Source organism: Leuciscus leuciscus (genome assembly GCF_965113295.1).
Source record: "Leuciscus leuciscus genome assembly, chromosome: 25".
Lineage (NCBI taxonomy): Eukaryota > Metazoa > Chordata > Actinopteri > Cypriniformes > Leuciscidae > Leuciscus > Leuciscus leuciscus.
Window position 1 is genome coordinate 8,227,658 of NC_138724.1, and position 15,945 is coordinate 8,243,602.

The window sequence follows — 15,945 nt, forward strand, 5'->3', positions numbered from 1 at the left end:
CTTCTTAAAAAGAGGGACCACCACCCCGGTCTGCCATCCCAGAGGCACTGTCCCCGACCGCCACGCGATGCTGCAGAGGCGTGTCAGCCAAGACAGCCCCACAGCATCCAGAGACTTGAGGTACTCAGGGCGGATCTCATCCACCCCCGGTGCCTTGCCACCGCGGAGTTTCTTGACTACCTCGGTGACTTCAGCCCGGGTGATGGACGAGTCCACCTCTGAGCCCTCAGCCTCTGCTTCCTCAATGAAAGACGTGACGGCGGGATTGAGGAGATCCTCGAAGTATTCCTTCCACCGTCCAACGACATCCCCAGTTGAGGTCAACAGCTCCCCACCTCTACTGTAGACAGCGTTGGTAGGGCACTGCTTCCCTCTCCTGAGGCGCCGGACGGTTTGCCAGAATCTCTTCGAGGCCAGCCGATAGTCCTTCTCCATGGCCTCACCGAACTCCTCCCAGGCCCAAGTTTTTGCCTCCACAACCACCCGGGCTGCAGTTCGCTTGGCCTGCCGGTACCTGTCAGATGCCTCAGGAGTCCCACAAGCCAACCAGGCCCGATAGGACTCCTTCTTCAGCTTGACGGCATCCCTTACTTCCGGTGTCCACCACCGGGTTCGGGGATTGCCGCCTCGACAGGCACCGGAGACCTCACGGCCACAGCTCCAAGCGGCCGCTTCGACAATGGAGGTGGAGAACATGGTCCACTCGGACTCAATATCTCCAGCCTCCCTCGGGATCCGGTCGAAGCTCCGCCGGAGGTGGGAGTTGAAGATCTCTCTGACAGGAGACTCTGCCAAACGTTCCCAGCAGACCCTCACAGTACGTTTGGGTCTGCCGAGTCTGTCCAGCTTCCTCCCCCGCCATCGGATCCAACTCACCACCAGTTGGTGATCAGTTGACAGCTCCGCCCCTCTCTTTACCCGAGTGTCCAAGACATACGGCCGCAGGTCAGATGAAACGACCACAAAGTCGATCATCGACCTACGGCCTAGGGTGTCCTGGTGCCACGTGCACTTATTTTAGATCATGTTGGTTTGAAATCACGTGAAGGTGAGTAAAATAGGACTGAATTTTTATTTTTAGGGAAACTTTGAAGTCAAAAGTATACTTTTCTGTTTACTCGTACTCTAATGTATACTTACAGTACATGTGATGTAAATTTCATCATCAGCATTATACTTTTACTGTACTTGCACAGCCTGATATTTCTAAACGTTTGCTCAGCTCGCATATATGCCTTGAATTTTTTGCACTAATTAGTTGGTGGCAACACAGTCTGGGCCATTGTTTCACGGTCGAAAAAGCAACAAAAGGAACAGAACAACAACAAAGACAAACTACTAGAGACGCAACAACAATAGTGAGCGCTTTTGTGAGTGGGTTCAAAGATGCATGCAACTTTATTTTATAAGAGTGGAAATACATTTTCTTTGGTCACAACAGTGCAGAGAAAGGCAGACAACGCAACTTTCTAGTTTGCATGAGTCGACCGCTTGTGTTCACACAAGCTATCAAATGGAGTATACTTAGAAAGGCTTTGCATTAAGTTTTATACATACGCTAAGTATTTGTGTCAAAAGGAAGTGTAGTTTGAGCTCGAGTTAATGGGCAAATCTCTGTCTTCAGGCTTTCATCATCCGGCAATACAGAAAATCAAATACAGAGCATTTACGATTTATGCCCATGAATTTTGAGACCACATAATAAACTACTCCATAAACTTGTTTCTGGGAGCATTTCTTTCAAAATAGATGTTAGAAGGCAACAGAGCCATAAACAACCAAAGACATTAATTTCAGAATAAACGAGGGGAGTTTGTCTCTTGTAAACTTTCATTTTAACTTTGCTGTAAACTTTATTGGCCGGGTACCAACTGGCCTGCCAATTACGGCTCCTTTCTCTTGTTAATTTTATGTTGGGGTGATAAATTCTCAGCAGGGCTCAAGTCCTGACCTCAACCTTACCTACTTCGTTCATGAAGAAAACCCCATAAGTACACCCTGTTTGAGGCAGCAGATTGTTTAAGGCATCGCAAAATACGTCACAGAGAACCAATTTGTTTATGTGGTCTTAAGTTTTTTTAATGGTGTAGATACACCCACACTATGCTTCTTTTTTGAATATGTAAGAAACAAGGAATTGTTGGGGGAAAAAATAGCTAGTTTCTTGCCTTCTAGATTAGCTAAACTAAGGTAATGAAGCTGACTCATATCACTTAGTGTTTGTAGCATAAGCTACAGCATGTTTCTCCTCCATCCCTGGTGTCCACACAAAGGGCACAAAACTTGCTGATATGGTATCTGCTCTCCCGGCGAGCGGGACACTGACCTAGCTGTCTCATTCTGTCAATGCTAACAGAGTGAGCGTCCCAGCTCGGCCATTTCCACGTTAGCATTCACTGTCTGAACAGCACCTTCAGTGAGATCACGCTGGGATGAGTTCACCAGGCCGTTGGGTTTGGTGTGCCAGCACGGTACTTCACATGTTCAAGAGTAGACCTGACTCACCTCCAGCTCACTTGTGATTTAGCATATTGTTATTGTTAGCAGAAAATATTGCTTTTTTTTTACCCAACCCACATATAGGTGAACTATAACATTTGCATTTCATGCAGAACATGCAGATAATGTTAAATGTCTTGAACCTTTGCTCTAGTCTTGATGTCAAAACATAAACATGTGCACAAGACATGGGCATGTTGAATAATGTAGGGTTTTGTTGATCTCATTAATGACCGTTACTCGTAAAAATACACTATTTAACCCTTAAAAGGGCAAGACCATAAAGAGAAATCAGAAAATTAATTTATTGCTATTTTCAATCTTATTAGAACACAAATTAAAAAAAAATTGTGATAAAAAAAAACATGACTTTTTTTTATTATAATTTTTTTTTATGTTTGTATGTCCCAGGATACGTCATAATTAATAATATAAATTAATTGAAAAAAGAATGTTTGTTTGTCATGTTTGTCATAATACAACTTTTTAGCCAAATATTTTAAACATTTATTCTCTCATAGCTTAAACTAAACATTCCTTGTAAAATTATGTTTAATGATATGTATAATACCTATATATGAATATATTAGCCTACTGTATCATATTTAATAGGCAAATTTCTATGGCCTATAGATTATCAATATGACCAAAACTTTGCTGAAAAACTTGTTGTACACAATCTACTTCATGCCTTCTGTCCTCTGATTGATAATTCATTCTTTTTTATCAAGTAAAGTCTTTGCTCAGAAGTAAGATAAACATTTACTGGAATGAAGCAACTTGGGTTTACTTGAATATTCATACACCAATTTTTTATGTTTTAATGTTTTTTTGTTAATTTTAATTGTAACGCGCATTGCCAAAAAAGCATTCTGTTTTTAATTAATTTTTAAATCGTATCCTGGGGGATACAAACATTTACAGACAGGTTATGAAAAACGTTAAAATTAAATTCATAAAATTTCAACATAAATGTAATAAGCTAATGCTAATGTTTAACAACAACTTTTTAAACATACAAGTCCCCTCCAAATATTTGAAATATATAAACTTTTATCTGAAGGTGAGTAGATTTCTCACCACAGGTGGTCATGTTGTTTTTAAATACTGCCGGTGAGCCAAACAAAGAATGTATGAACAAAGTCACCAGACCTTAATACAAACACCTTTTCAACATGAAACCAAGAAATGAGACCTACACTTTCCCTGCCTCTCCCCACAGCCTCTCAAATGTTTGTATCCCCCAGTTGCCCCTTTTAGGGTTAAGAGATTAACATGAAGTTATCTGCTGATGCATGTTACCAGTTAAAGGTTTCTGATATTATTGCATTTTTTTTACTTTGGAAATTCACAGTTGTTAAAGGAACACTCCACCGTTTTTTGAAATAGGGCTTATTCACCTTCTTTCCTACATTTAGATAGGTGGGCAAATGCATTTTTGTCTCAGTGCATGCATTGTTTTAGTTTGACAGGGTTGGCGCTAGCTTAGCTTAGCATAATGAATGGAATCCTTTGTTGCCAGCTAGCATGTCCTGAGTAAAAGTGATATAAAAAAAAAAAAAAAAACCCACCTAATTACTTCTTGTGGCCTGCGTATTCACAACGAGTACAAATAGCGATGCAGATTAACACTAGGCGATTTCCTATGCAGATTTTGACTTGGGACTATATTAGGGGGAAGCACAGGCGAAGCACTGCTACTTGGGCGCAGAGATATCACGCCCAAGTAGCAGTGCTTCGCCTGTGCTTCCCCCTAATATAGTCCTTAATATATAAGTCAATATCTGCCTAGGAAATCGCCTAGTGTTAATCTGCATCGCTATTTGTACTTGTTGTGAATACGCAGGCCACAAGAAGTAATTAGGTAAGGTTTTTTTAATTTTTTATATCACTTTTATTCAGGACATGCTAACTGGCAACAAAGGATTCCATTCATTATGCTAAGCTAAGCTCACGCCGACCCTGTCAAACTAAAACAATGCATGCACTGAGACAAAAATGCATTTGCCCACCTATCTAAATGTGGGAAAGAAGGTGAATAAGCCCTATTTAAAAAAACGGTGGAGTGTTCCTTTAAAGCGAAAACCAGGTCAAATTGGCCTATCATTGGTGCGTGGCGATGACGTAATAGTCAGGCTTCGCATCCTTTGACATGGAAATCTTCTCCAGTCCATTTCTTCTGTTCAGTCCGTCGAGGTCAGACATCCGCAAATAAAACACGAACACACTGGAGCCGCTTTATAGTAGAAAATTACGCTGTTATTCTAATTGAAAGAGACACTGTTTTTTTTGCATGATTAATAATGTAAAGCTAATGCTTTAAAGCAATATATTGAATCAATGGTCTATAAATAAACATGAAGTGACTTGACGGGAGTGCCGAACTGCAGAGTGTGCGCAAGGATGTTCACATATGCACAGATGCTTTCTTAACTACTGTATTTCACTTCTGGCATTTTTGTTGTGTGTTTATTTTATTATTGAGATGTAAGAGCACATATTTACATATTCATTTAAACATCGCTCTCATCAGTGTGGGTGCTGTCTGGATGTCCACCGTATATCACTGGTCAGGTATTTTAAATGTCTTTTTACTCCTAAGCGAAGAACGAAAAAGAACTTTGCATGAGTATATTGGGCCTTTATGGTCTTTTTTTTTTTTTATCAGAAAAATTCTGCAAGATTTTAAGCATTCAAATGTTTAAAGATTTTCTGTAGCTCAAACTATAGAGCATGGCACTTACAACACCGAGGTCGGGTTCGATTTTCAGGGAAAGCAAGAACTAATAAAATGTAAATTCATACCTTGAATTGTAAGTCGCTTTGGATATAAGTGTTGGCCAAATACATAAGTGTTAATGTTAAACATTTAAACTATCAGACAAATAATTTTGTAATACATGTTAATAAATGGCACATCTCAACTTAAATGATTTAATTTTAACATTTGATAGGATAAAATATGCATTCAGAATGTTAACAGGGTTGAAAACAACAGGGTTGTCTGGGTTACAGTTTACACCAAAAATCATGGACTACAAGGTTCTTATATTCTTATAGTTTAAAATTATATTTACATAATTATCTGCTTTAATTATCAATTGTTTACTATACAAAATCATAGTAACAGGGTTGGCATTTCAGGATCGTTACCTACTTACAAATATAACAAACCATTAGTGACCAGTTTCATGGACAAGGCTTAAGTCTAGTCCCAGACTAAAATGCTTGTTTGAGCTGTTTTAACTGAAAGCAACTTGCACTGATTTATCTTAAAATATATCACTGCCATTGTTTTGTCTCAAAGATACAGATCAGTAATGTTTTTTCTAAGGCACGTTTATAAAAGCTTCTTGAATATCCTAATTGAACAAAGTGCTAATCCTGGCTTAATCTAAGCCCTGTCTGTGAAACCAGGCCTTAAAGTGATCAAAAGAGGAGACTTTTGCTTGTTCATGAATTCACTCCCTGAAAGGATACAAATATTTAATATGGAATAGTTTATTACTTCAAATTGCATAACATTATGGTGGTAACAAGGTGGATGCATAATGTGGAGGGACATCTTTTAAATCTTTGTTAATAATAAATGATCAACTTCAGTCTAAACAAAAAAAAAACTGCAAGTGCTGTCAGTGGGTGAAATTCTTAGTGAATTCCCCTTTTCATATTCTAGATTGGATAGGCATTTTATAAACAGATTTATGAAATATAATTGCGTTTAATGGCTGTTTTAACATGGTTTTCCAGTAATAATGGCCTCTTTGAGACTTGAGGCTTGTAAACCTGAACAAGTTGCTGAAGAAAACAACTAAATAAACACCTGGAGCTGGAAAACGGAGCTCTGACATCTGATCTGTCTGAGAGCGAGACTTCAGAGCTTTCATGTGTCCGTAAGGGCTGAGGTAAGACAGGCAGTCTTGGAGAGATATCTCGCAATGTCCATCACTGCAGCAGTTTGTCTTCATCAATCATCTCGCTGTTTGTTGACCATAGCAACAGGATGTCACAGTTATTTTTATAGATCTTGTTATTGGGGTCTGCCCTCTCACAGTGGGAATTTCCTCAGCACAAGGCATCATGGGATGTGCATCTGAGTGTGCTTGTGACGTATTTGCACGGACCATCTTTGTTCTCTCTTGGCTTGAGTTTCCAGCAATTATTATGATCAAATAAGTAAGTCATAGCATTTTGAGAATGTTAAATGGTCCTACGATGCCAAGCAATGCCTTAGTGCACAACATTTTAATGGCACACTTTAGATTGTGGCGTATCTGGTTGCTTTCTAATGAGCTGTCTTTAATTAGCAGCTTATGTTATCTGGCATTGGGTGTTGCTAGCAAACAGATGAATGGAGCTCACATCAGTGTTTTCTCGTCTGGAGACGCAGCTGAAGTTTAAGAGTCAAGGTCACGCAGACCCCTCGCCTTCATCTGTCAGCTCCTTTTGATCTGCAGACGCTTTCCTCCGTCTTTCTGCACGCTCTGCCTTTAACGCGGGGTCAGAGGTCACAGTGGGGCAAGGCCACAGGATCCTAGCCTCTGCCAAAAACCTCCTTTTCCTCTTCTAGTTTTCCTTTGTTTCTAATATAACCCTGTGAAGTATTTTTTATTTTTTTTAGGGTTCAGATCTATATTCCTTTTATCAGATACATATGTCAATATACACGCTTGGCCCCTCGCTCTAATCGGCAGCCCCTCAGTTGCCATGTTGAATTAATGTTTTGAACAGAAATGCAATAATGTCAGGACCTTCACGGTGGGGGTTTCAATTTGTCATATCATAAACAGGTGCTAAACAGAAGGATTAGTGGTGTTGCGATCCACGGTCTTCCCTCGGATCCTGTTATCTGGGTATTGGATCCCTGACGCGTTCTGTCAGATTGAACAACGGGGCCCTTGTGCTGGCCACGGGCGTCAGCAGGGCCCCAGACTTGGTCACAGGTCATTGATCAGTGTGACAAGAAACTCTGTCTGGTTCTGTTTAGAGGGAGGCTGCCTGGAACCGACCTTAGATTAGAAATGAAGAAAGGTCAAAACTAGAAGGAGTATTATAACTGATTTTATAGTACAGGAATGGCTGTCAGATGCTTTGGAATGGAACACTAATGTACGGCCTATTATTACATACTGAAAACTATGAACAATATGCTACTATTTAAATAAATATTTAGGAACTTCCCATTTCGTCCCAATTGTATGCCATTTTATAGTACAAAGAGTCTGAGAAGTGTATTTATTAACACTTTAAAATTCCAACAATGAAAAAAAAGTGTCCTTCAAATACCCGTATGATATACTTATTTAGTCAGGGTGAAGAAAAGTGTTTGGACTCTTCATGCACTCAACCGTCTCAGCTTTCCTCACAAGCAGAAGGAGAGGGGCTTTCAGACTCTGATGCTGGATGATAAAATAACCTCAAAAAATGTATGTCTAGACATAATGCATAGTATAAGTGGACAGGGTATAGTACATAATTAGGGACACAACTATTGTCTGTGAATTAATGTGCAATCATAAACATTTTAAATAGCAGTATGCTGCATTATTGACATGAATTCAGCGAGCGGTGTCCAGTTTTTTAGTACACTTTATTGCGAGGTAAGTACCAGTGAACTTTCTTCAAACAGTCTGTGATAAGCTATCTACAAGGAAAATATAATAAAGAAAAATAGTTATTTACGAGCAAGGTTTTTTTTTTTTTTTTTTTTTTTGACCAAATGGTACTCAAACCAATCAATTAATCTTAACTACTAAAAAAGGCATTGTATGTGAATAATACAGATCACTAGATTTTTTCAATTAAGTTAAGACATTAAAGTTAACTAAAAAGTGTTAGTTAGAATCACTGTTGTATTTTACAGTGTGTGAAGTAATTTTCTCAGTCTTTATGGCTTGTTTCCATATCTTGTTTGCAGTCACTGTTTCATCGGGTACAGATGGAGCCCATCGAGAGGGAGTGGCTGCGGTGTGCGGCGCTGGGAAACGTTACGACCCTGTACCTGCTTCTGCAACAGGACCCCACACTCCTCTCCAAAAAGGTGAGTCTGCACAATTGCGTTTTACTTGTAAAAATGCAAATGTTTCCATAATGTAACTAAAAATCATGATTTAATATTCTGTGTATGGTGCCAGTACTACCATTTCCTGATGACCAGTAATTTGTGTAGCAACTGGAGGGTTGCAGCGGTTGCGTTTCCTCTATTGTAAGGGTCAAGCTAATTAGGATGAGGATTACGTTACTGCATAGAACCAGAGAGTGTCTCTTTTGAAGATTTAGGGCAGGATGAAAAAACTCAGACAGGAACGGATTGTTGTTTGACCAGGAGCGTTTTGCTGCCTGATAGTGTTAGGGGAACAGAGCGGGTCTTCTTTAAACGTGAAGAGAAAAGAAAAGAAAACACACTGACGACTTCCAGATATTGTTTGTCCCCTGGATGCAAGCGCAGCCTGTACTGGCTTAACTTCAGAAGCCTTTGGCCCCAAGGCTGTGTATTCTGCCACTTACACACACTTCCGAAACAAGGGAGATGGCTGGACACAGAAAACGGAGAAGGGGGAAAAGAAGGAAGGTGGTAGACTTGTGTCTGGTTGTAAATCATCACATATGTGCCTGGCAGCAGCAGCGGTTGGCGGCTCTACGGGAGGGAGGCCCAAAGCAGCAGCACTTATTAAATTTCCATGAAGTTTAGTGAATTTACACGGCGGAGAGGATGACAGGGAACGGCTGGCGCTGCTAGATTCTTGCAGCGTTGCTGTAGAGCAACTGACAAGAACATTTACCACCTCCGTTGCTACTGCTAATGCTAATAGATTCTTGTTTTACTTTTACCAGATATTAATGGTTCATTCACAGAAAACGGTGTCATTTGTGACCTGAAAATGTATTCGAAATTTTTTATTTTTTATTTTTTATTTTTTTTTAATATATTTTATAATAAAATATAATATTATTATTAATATAATTATTTTCAAAAGACATTTGTCAACCTTGTTATATTTAAAATGCTCATGATTGAAGATCAGTGCAAAAATATCTAATTACCGCCTTAGCTAACAATTATCATTGCACCATGCCAGATTACAATCAATATTCTTGTCCTTAGGGCCATACAAATATTTTTAATAAACCACTGTTTTTTGTTTTCTCATAACAGAGTTGACTATTGAGCGTTGAATATAAATACTGAGTTTTACAAGGCCAATATACTGTAAGTGTGTAATGAAAAACTAAACTAACTGACCCTTGTTTGAACCTTGAGGCAAAAAAAATAAATATGTGACTCATTTAAATACACTGTAAACTATAAATACTAAAACAATTATTTTTAAAGTTATAAATACACCACGTAATGGTGATATTGACATGCAAGGACAAAAAAAAAAGAGAAAAAAAAGCCTTTTCTTGAACATGAAGCGAGCAGGTTCAGTACAAGTCTTCTTATGAGACGCAACATTTATATGAATTATATGTCTACTTTATATGATAAACAAATTAAAATGTTGCTGTTTTTTTCACATATAAACACATACAGTAAACATCTTATATGGTTAACGGAAGCTCAAACGTGCGTGAGTCACGCGCAAGAACTAACCTCATTGGTTCTTGTGCTTGCACGCACGTTTGAGCTTCCGAAACAGCCTGAATCATATGGATTACTTTTATGTCTTTCAATATATTGACAGAAATGATGAGCAAATATAAAAAATATCTTTATTTGTTTCTAAATATGAATGAAAGTCTTATGGGTTTAGTGAGTAGGATGACAGAATTTTCAATTTTGAATAAACTATCAATTTGAGTTTCTGTCTCGTCTGGTCCTTCTCTTTCATATTTGGCTCCCTTTCGAAAGGGAACTCGCACTGCGTCGATTTGACGCTATGGGGAACACCTCTGCATGGCCGGCTACAGCCTATGACATCACTACTAGTGAGGCCCAGAAGTCAAGTCAAGTCACCTTTATTTATATAGCGATTTTTTCAAAGCAGCTTCACAGTGATACCATGAAAATAATTAAACAAAGTTTGTTTCTAGAAGAAAACTGCGTCATCATCCACCGTATAATTAATCAATAATTTTGTTGAATATTAAATGTCCCCAACTAAGCAAGCCAAAAGCCAAGGTAACAGTGGCAAGGAACCAAAACTCCATCAGGAGACAGAATGGAGAAAAAAACCTTGGGAGAAACCAGGCTCAGTCAGGGGGGGGCAGTTCTCCTCTGGCCAACGAGCGAACAGTGTATGATTATGATCCAGGCAGCATTACAGGTCAGAAGTCAGATTGGATCAGAACATTCAGAATATTTATCCAGTTCCATCTGGTTGGAAGTCGGAGTCACGCCGGTATGGAGATGAGTTTGTTGAGGATCAGTGCTGTTCAGCCATCATGGCTGTTGTGTCGATGAGGCCTTCACAGGGCTGATGAGGCTGGCACTTCAGGGATGCGTCATGGATGGGTCCAGGTCCACCATCAGATCTGGATACGGCCTGGATCCGGTGGACTGCGGTAAACCTCGGGTAAACAGAGAGACTAATATTAGCGTAGACGCCATCCTTCTTATGATGTAACAAGTACATCAGGATTTATGGGGAGTGTTCCCGGTTCCGGCTGACCTAAACTATGCAGCCTAACATTGAATTAAAGAAGTCTATAATGTGTTATGTGTATACTAGGCCAAAGAGATGTGTTTTTAGTCTAGATTTGAACTGACAGAGTGTGTCTGCTTCCCGGAAAATTTTAGGAAGATTGTTCCAAAGTTTTGGTGCTAAATAGGAAAAGGATCTACCGCCAGCAGTCGATTTTGATATTCAAAGACAGGAAGCGCAGACAGTAAGCAAGTTGGACGAGCGCTCAACCTCATCGCTGGGGTCTACCTTTTTTGGGTCTACCAACGGGTTGTGTAAATCATGGAACAAGCCACACACCTCTCGGTTGTCCAACCGCCCTGTTTTAGATTACAGCAACATCTTTTAGGTGAGAGAAAATAGTTATGGGATGATGCATCGGGTGGAAGAGACATTGGCTAGTTATTTATCCCCCGACGCTGTGTCATCCTTAAAGTCCCCGGTGCTGCCCACCAAACCCTGCCGCGATACATATCATTTGGTGGGCAGGGCTTATATGGCTGCTTGTCGGGCTGGTGCTAGTCTGCACACGATGGCGGTTCCATGGCGGCTATGGTGGTCTTGGAAAGGCATCTATGGTTGAATCTGTCGGGCGTCAAGGAGAAAGACAGGGCTTTCCTCCTTGATGCCCCGATTTTGCCTTCTGGCCTGTTCGACGACGCGGGATAAATACAGTCGTTTGCAAGTGTTATAAAGCGCTATGCTGAGTTCTACTCTCCAGGATTCCCATCTCTATGATCCGGTCTGTGAGTGATTACTGCCACTGTCTGCAGTCATCTTTATCGGATGCCTCCACAAGAGTGGAAAAATATGTTAGAGACTCTGTTGGCAAGACTAGGTCAGTAAATTAGACATGGTCAGCCTCCCTGATGGCATGTGGGGTTGACTTCATGCCCCCCTCAGAAAGTGACTGGATGGGACTCCTTTTGGACCCCCTGGCCATATTCCCTTAAAGGAACCCCTTCCATGGAAGATGTTGGTTCCAAGCCTTTGAGCGGCCTTGGTAGGCCTTTATTGAATTGGAGGCCTCTTTGAGGCTTATAGCTTGGGCAGTGGCCATAGGGAATAATGCCACTGACAGCCTGTATTTCACCCGAAGGGGGAGTGTTTTAGGCATTTCTGTGAAACTGCCATCTTTGACATTTTGTCACAGCCATAATTTGGTATGCACTCCCCCCAGCATTGGTATATCGTTCCCCATGGCGTTAAATCTTGTGTAACTTGAAACGTGAAACTTACCGCCCTCTGTATTAACAAATAACGTGTCCATGGCAGCAATCAAATTTTATAATGGCAAAACCTGGGTCGCTGTCGTGAAACACTTAACGGTTTCCATTACCTAAGAGAACCGTTTAAGGGATTACATGCAGCACCCTTAAAGGAGAACTCCGGTCAATTTTAACATTGAGCTCAAAAATGATGTTAATTCAGCCAGCACTCATACCTGTATTTTCTTCCTGTTTTCGGTCGAAGTCCACAGTAGTCGATTGTCGAGTTCACGCGCATAGGTTACGCGCGTGAACTCGACAATCGACTACTGTGGACTTCGACCGAAAACAGGAAGAAAATACAGGTATGAGCGCTGGCTGAATTAACATCATTTTTATTAATATCTTAAAATATGTGGCGTTTGTGTAAATAAAAATAAATAAAATAAGTCTAACTACTAAGTCTAACTTTACTAACCCTAAGTCTAACTCGAAAGCACATTATTTCAACGCCAAGCGCGATGCAAGTGTTTTTTGCTAGTTTCAGTCCGACGCAGTTATCATTTTCATGTCCTGCGCCACGTTGTTTAAATAGCAAATGCATTTGCGCCCATTTGTGTGCCCATGGGCTGCTGGTCTGAAAACGAGGTGTGTTCTGGTGCATTGTTGGCGCGTTGCTATTTTGAGGCAACAGAAATAGACTGCGCCATTGACCAACTGAAACCTGGTCTAAGTCAATGGCGCAATATATATATATATATATATATATATATATATATATATATATATATATATATATATATATATATATAATTATTATTTTTTGTTATTTATTTATTTTTGTTATTTAAAGAGCGCGCTAGTAATGTGCACCTATAGGTGGGTCCACAACACGCGTACATTCTGCTTATTAAACACACAGGGACGCACAGCAGCACACAAACATGACAAATATTAAAATTAAAAGGATTACAATGTAAAATATTATTATTGTGTACATAAAGTGCACACCATTGTGCGGTGGAATCCGGCTTGTCCCGTAGATGGTCTGCTTGCGCACTTTTGCGCACACGAGTAGTTCCGTCTGCGCTCTGGAGACTGCTTCGGTCTTTCCACGATCAAATTCCATCATGTAAATAGTGAATCTGCCATGGCGCGAGCGCAACTGGCATTTAAAGGGAATGGGAGATGAGACTCTGATTGGTTTAACGCACGTAAATCCCAAAACACACCCATTACTCATTAAGAGAATAGGGACAACCCTTTTAGACCATGCGCCTGGCGCACCGACCTTTTTCCCGTCGTTAAGCTAGCAAAAGCGGATTCGGACACGCCCTAAGTGAACTTGCTCCCTGCGCTTTAGACCCTGCACTTAGATCGTTACAATAGGGCCCTTAGAATTTGAATAGAGTAAATTATGTTACTAGCATTCAGTTTTGGTGTCCCTGTAATAAATCACACATTTAAAAAATAAAATATAATTGACAATAAAATGAATGGCACATTTCACATTACCCACTAAACAGAGATAAATCTATAGAAATTCTATAGCATGTTAAATATATCAGTAGCAAATCATGGCCCACAAATGGCATTGTTTTCTGCAAATGTCCCTTTTCATAAAAGCTGTTTATAATTGTGTTTTTAAAACATAGTGTTTTTCTCAACAAAAATGCAAACATTGTTTATTGTTCTTTCCACTAGTTTTCAAAGTCAAGCGGATTTCACAATCTTTAGTTGCATCTTCCATTTCTCTTGGTTAGGGTGGATGTGGTCCAGCGGGATTCTGTTTCAGTTCAGCAAGTTTGTGGACCTGCTCCCACCAGAGAGGACACTTTAAATCATGTGTCCACAAGCATGCTAGCGCTGATAACAGCAAAATGTTCTTTTGTGTAAGTGATGCTAACTTAGACAACAACAGGACATTTCCAAAGAGCACGCAAGGTTTTCTTCTGTACCCAACAATACATTTTTCAAACAAGGAACTGGTTCAAATGCATCTTCATTGTCTTTGAAGATAAGATGGGACATTCTCATCAGATCGGACTTCAGATGTGGCAGTCAAAGATGGACATTTTCAGTGGACCTTTTTGCTCATCCAGTCCCCCCAGGTCAACAGTAATGGCCAATGCTCTTAACCAGGATCAGATAAAAGCGATAGTGTTGATGGGATAGACTGCATCTTATGTGGCCATCACGATTGAGAGACAAAAACTCATAGGAAAGGTTAATCTCAGGCCCTTATCAATCAATTACATTTGGCTTTGTGGAATTAATGGCATGGCTAGAATTGCTTGGCAGAATTGAAAAGGGTTTGTGGGCTGAACTTGGCATTGGTGTCTCTAGGGGAAATGAAACTCTTTGTGTTTGAAGCATCACAGCCAAATGGTTCAAACCTCTCTCATAGACGCAGATACTGAGCAAGATAACAGCTTTTCAAATTAATTAGTGCCTCCTCATTCCCAATCAAACGGTTACCTTGAGTCCCTCGTGAATCTTTGCAGGAAACGCCACTCTATTGAATTGCAATGTGTGACTTTGTGCGATACATCCTTTGACCATGTTTGATTTATGCGTCTGTGATGTCTACAATCTCATTACATTCATTCCCTACTTCTTTTCATGTCTGCAGGACTTTGTCACTGTAAGTATGACTCTACCTATACCCCTTCATCCCCGTCCCCTTCGCTTCTACTTCATGCCACTAGAAAGAAGTCATGCAAACCGGTTTCATTCATCTTTTTATCCCTCTTTTCGTGTCATTTTTAGTTTTACTCTTTCTATCTGTTGTCCGTAATTATGCCCAAGTGTTGTTTCAGGAAGATCATCAACAAATGGCAAAACTTACAACTGAACTACAAATTTCAGTAGCGTGACAGTAATTGTTTTCTAAACAGAGTAGATATTCCAGTATTCAAAACAGAGTAGTGGGGAAACATGACTAAATTGTATTTGGAATGCAGTTTTACTGTCAAGTGAATGCCTAAAATATCCACCCACATATGCCCAGATATTTATCCTTTTTAGCTCCAATTAATTCACTTAAATAGTTGACCTGCGGTGTGTTTCCCATACAACGACATAATTCGCTGCCTAACTACCATAGTACAATGCATCATTGAAGAAATTGTTCGTGTTGTCACAAATTTGTCAATAAAACACGTTGGTTAATGATGTCATGCAGGTGGTGGAGTAATAACTTCTTTTAATTAATCTGCTTGAGATCTAATAAATGCCAGATTTTTGCCAGACATGGCATCTGAGAAGGCTCGTTCTTACGTACTAAAGCACGCACGCACACGCACACTCTTCAAAACGGCGCTTTAAATCTCTTGACGAACTTAGAGATGTAATGTTCGTTGGAACTATATGGTTTCGGGAAACACCAACTCGTTGAACTATGCTGATAACAACGGAACTTGCAACCATAGTTGGCTATCTATGCTTTCTGGAAACTCAACCCTGATCTCATAAAAATGCTGTTTAGTATTTTACGAAGTTGCAATTTAATACAAATTTGTAAAATGTGTAAACATACAATTTGTGATAAAATAAATATAAACATGAAGCAACCCTGAATCTAACCCTCAGTGGAGCGCGAGTAGATTGTATAA

General features: G+C 40.0%; 1 protein-coding gene across 2 annotated transcripts in view; it reads left to right on the forward strand.

Annotated features, from left to right (window-relative positions):
* Window positions 1-15,945, forward strand: part of LOC309490491 (uncharacterized protein) — a 99,837-nt gene that overhangs the window by 41,327 nt on the left and 42,565 nt on the right. For both annotated transcript variants that reach the window (XR_014202697.1, XM_082159703.1), the window contains exon 6: window positions 8,417-8,539. Coding sequence is in view for 1 of the 2 variants with exons in the window: in XM_082159703.1 (XP_082015829.1) it covers window positions 8,417-8,539 (123 nt within the window). In the remaining variant the exon portion in view is untranslated. The remainder of the gene's footprint in view (window positions 1-8,416; window positions 8,540-15,945) is intronic.